General features: G+C 39.2%; 1 protein-coding gene across 1 annotated transcript; it reads right to left on the reverse strand.

Annotated features, from left to right (window-relative positions):
• On the reverse strand, positions 859–1,617 carry LOC109350483. The gene has a single exon (XM_019591714.1). It carries the CDS (start codon positions 1,615–1,617, stop codon positions 859–861), a length of 759 nt encoding a protein of 252 aa, XP_019447259.1.

Genomic DNA, 1,931 nt, shown 5'->3' on the forward strand with positions numbered 1-1,931 from the left:
GGTCACAAAATACTTGTTTTCCCCCAATGATTCTTCCTCAAATGGCCCACACACAACTGAATAAACCAGCTCCAAAGGTCTAGATGATCTAGTAGGTATGTGTGCACCAAAAGCATTTCTTGTCTGCTTGCTTGTGAGACACTCATCACATAGTTCACTAGGAATAGCAATAGAGGGCAAACCAGAAACAATACCAACTCTGCTCAGAAGTTCAAGACCTTTGAAGTTCAGATGGTCATATCTTTGATGCCACACCCAATTTTCTTGCATGGCATTGGTCAGAAGGCAATTGTGATTGTTGATCTGAATGTCAATTTTGAAGGTTCTGTTATTGGATAGGGGAGCCTTCAAGAGGAGTCTCTTTTTGACATCAAACACTCTTAGCACCTTATTCTCCATTGTCATTGTGTATCCCTTTTCAAGTAACTGACCAAGGCTAAGTAAGTTACTTTTCATTTTGGGCACATACAACACATTGTTGATGCAAGAAGACTTGCCATCCTTCCTTTGTATAGAGATATCACCAATTCCTTCAGCATTAATGGCACTATGATATGCAAACTTCACCTTACTTTTAGCAGATTCATCAAGCTTCACAAACCATTCTTTGTGTCCAGTCATGTGATTGGAACAACCTGTGTCGAGATACCAATAATCACCCTTGACACTTTCTTTTTCTGTTGTAACCATAAGGAGAACTTGTTCATCCTCAGATTCTCCTTCATGAGCCATACTAGCTTCAACTTCTGATCCATTAGATTGCTTAAACCTGCACTCAGAGGCATAGTGTCCAAGGTTCTTGCAATTGTAACATTGGATCTTCCTTTTATCAAACTTTTTCTTATTCTTTCTGAATGATTAATCTTGATGAAGTTGCTTCTGTGCAGAGACATCATTTCTTCCCCTATCATTCTTCCAATTACCTCTGGATTTTTCGTGAAAGTTTCCTTGCCCAGGGTTCCTTATGTTAAGTTGTGCTTGAAGGGCCTGGTTAGGATTTCTTTCTTGGTCCCTCTCCTTTATTCTCTGCTCATGTGCCTCTAGGGTTCTCTGCAACTCCTCAATCTTGAATACTTCAAGATCCTTGGATTCCTCTATGGCAACTACAACATGATCAAACTTGGAGGTCAATGTTCTCAACACTTTTTCAACCACCAACTGATCCTTCATTACTTCACCACACCCCTTCATCAAATTCGACAGAGATCTGATCTTGGTGAAGTAATCTGCTATGGAATCCCCTTCCTTCATTTGCAGAAGCTCATACTCTCTTCTCAAGGTCTGCAATTTGACCTTCTTCACTTTCTCAGCTCCAGCATAACTCTTTTCAAGATTGTCCCAAGCCTCTTTTGCTGTTTTGGCATTGGCAATCTTCTCAAAGTTTGCTCCATCCACACATTGGTGGATTATGAACAAAGCTTTGCAATCCTTCTTCTTGCATTCTCTGAGTATTGCTTCATCCACTGTTGCATCCTCTTCACTGGATTGATACCCTTTTTGCACACTTTCGAGCACTTCTTGGTACCCAAACAGAACTCTCATTTGAACACTCCATCGTTCATAGTTCTTTCCATCTAGGATAGGTAGTGTCATGGTGAAGCCACTATTGGTTGCCATTTTCAACCCTCTTGCCACAGACCCAAGATCAAGCTAAACAAAGCTCTAGATACCACTGTTGCAGAAAGAAGAGTATATAGCAACAATGTTGCAGTGAAAGAAAAGAAAGAAAAAGAAAGAACACGGTGAAGAGAAAGAGAAATAGCTTTATGTAAGAGAAGAGAAAATGTGATAGAGTTTAGGAAAGTAAAACAATGTATATTCATCAATAGCATTTACAAGCTATATAGCAATATGCCAACTACTTTCTAAAAATAATGAAACTACCAACTAACTAAACTAACCAAATTTTCTAATTCTAGAAACTAACCAAA

Source organism: Lupinus angustifolius, chromosome LG06 (assembly GCF_001865875.1).
Source record: "Lupinus angustifolius cultivar Tanjil chromosome LG06, LupAngTanjil_v1.0, whole genome shotgun sequence".
Taxonomy (NCBI): domain Eukaryota; kingdom Viridiplantae; phylum Streptophyta; class Magnoliopsida; order Fabales; family Fabaceae; genus Lupinus; species Lupinus angustifolius.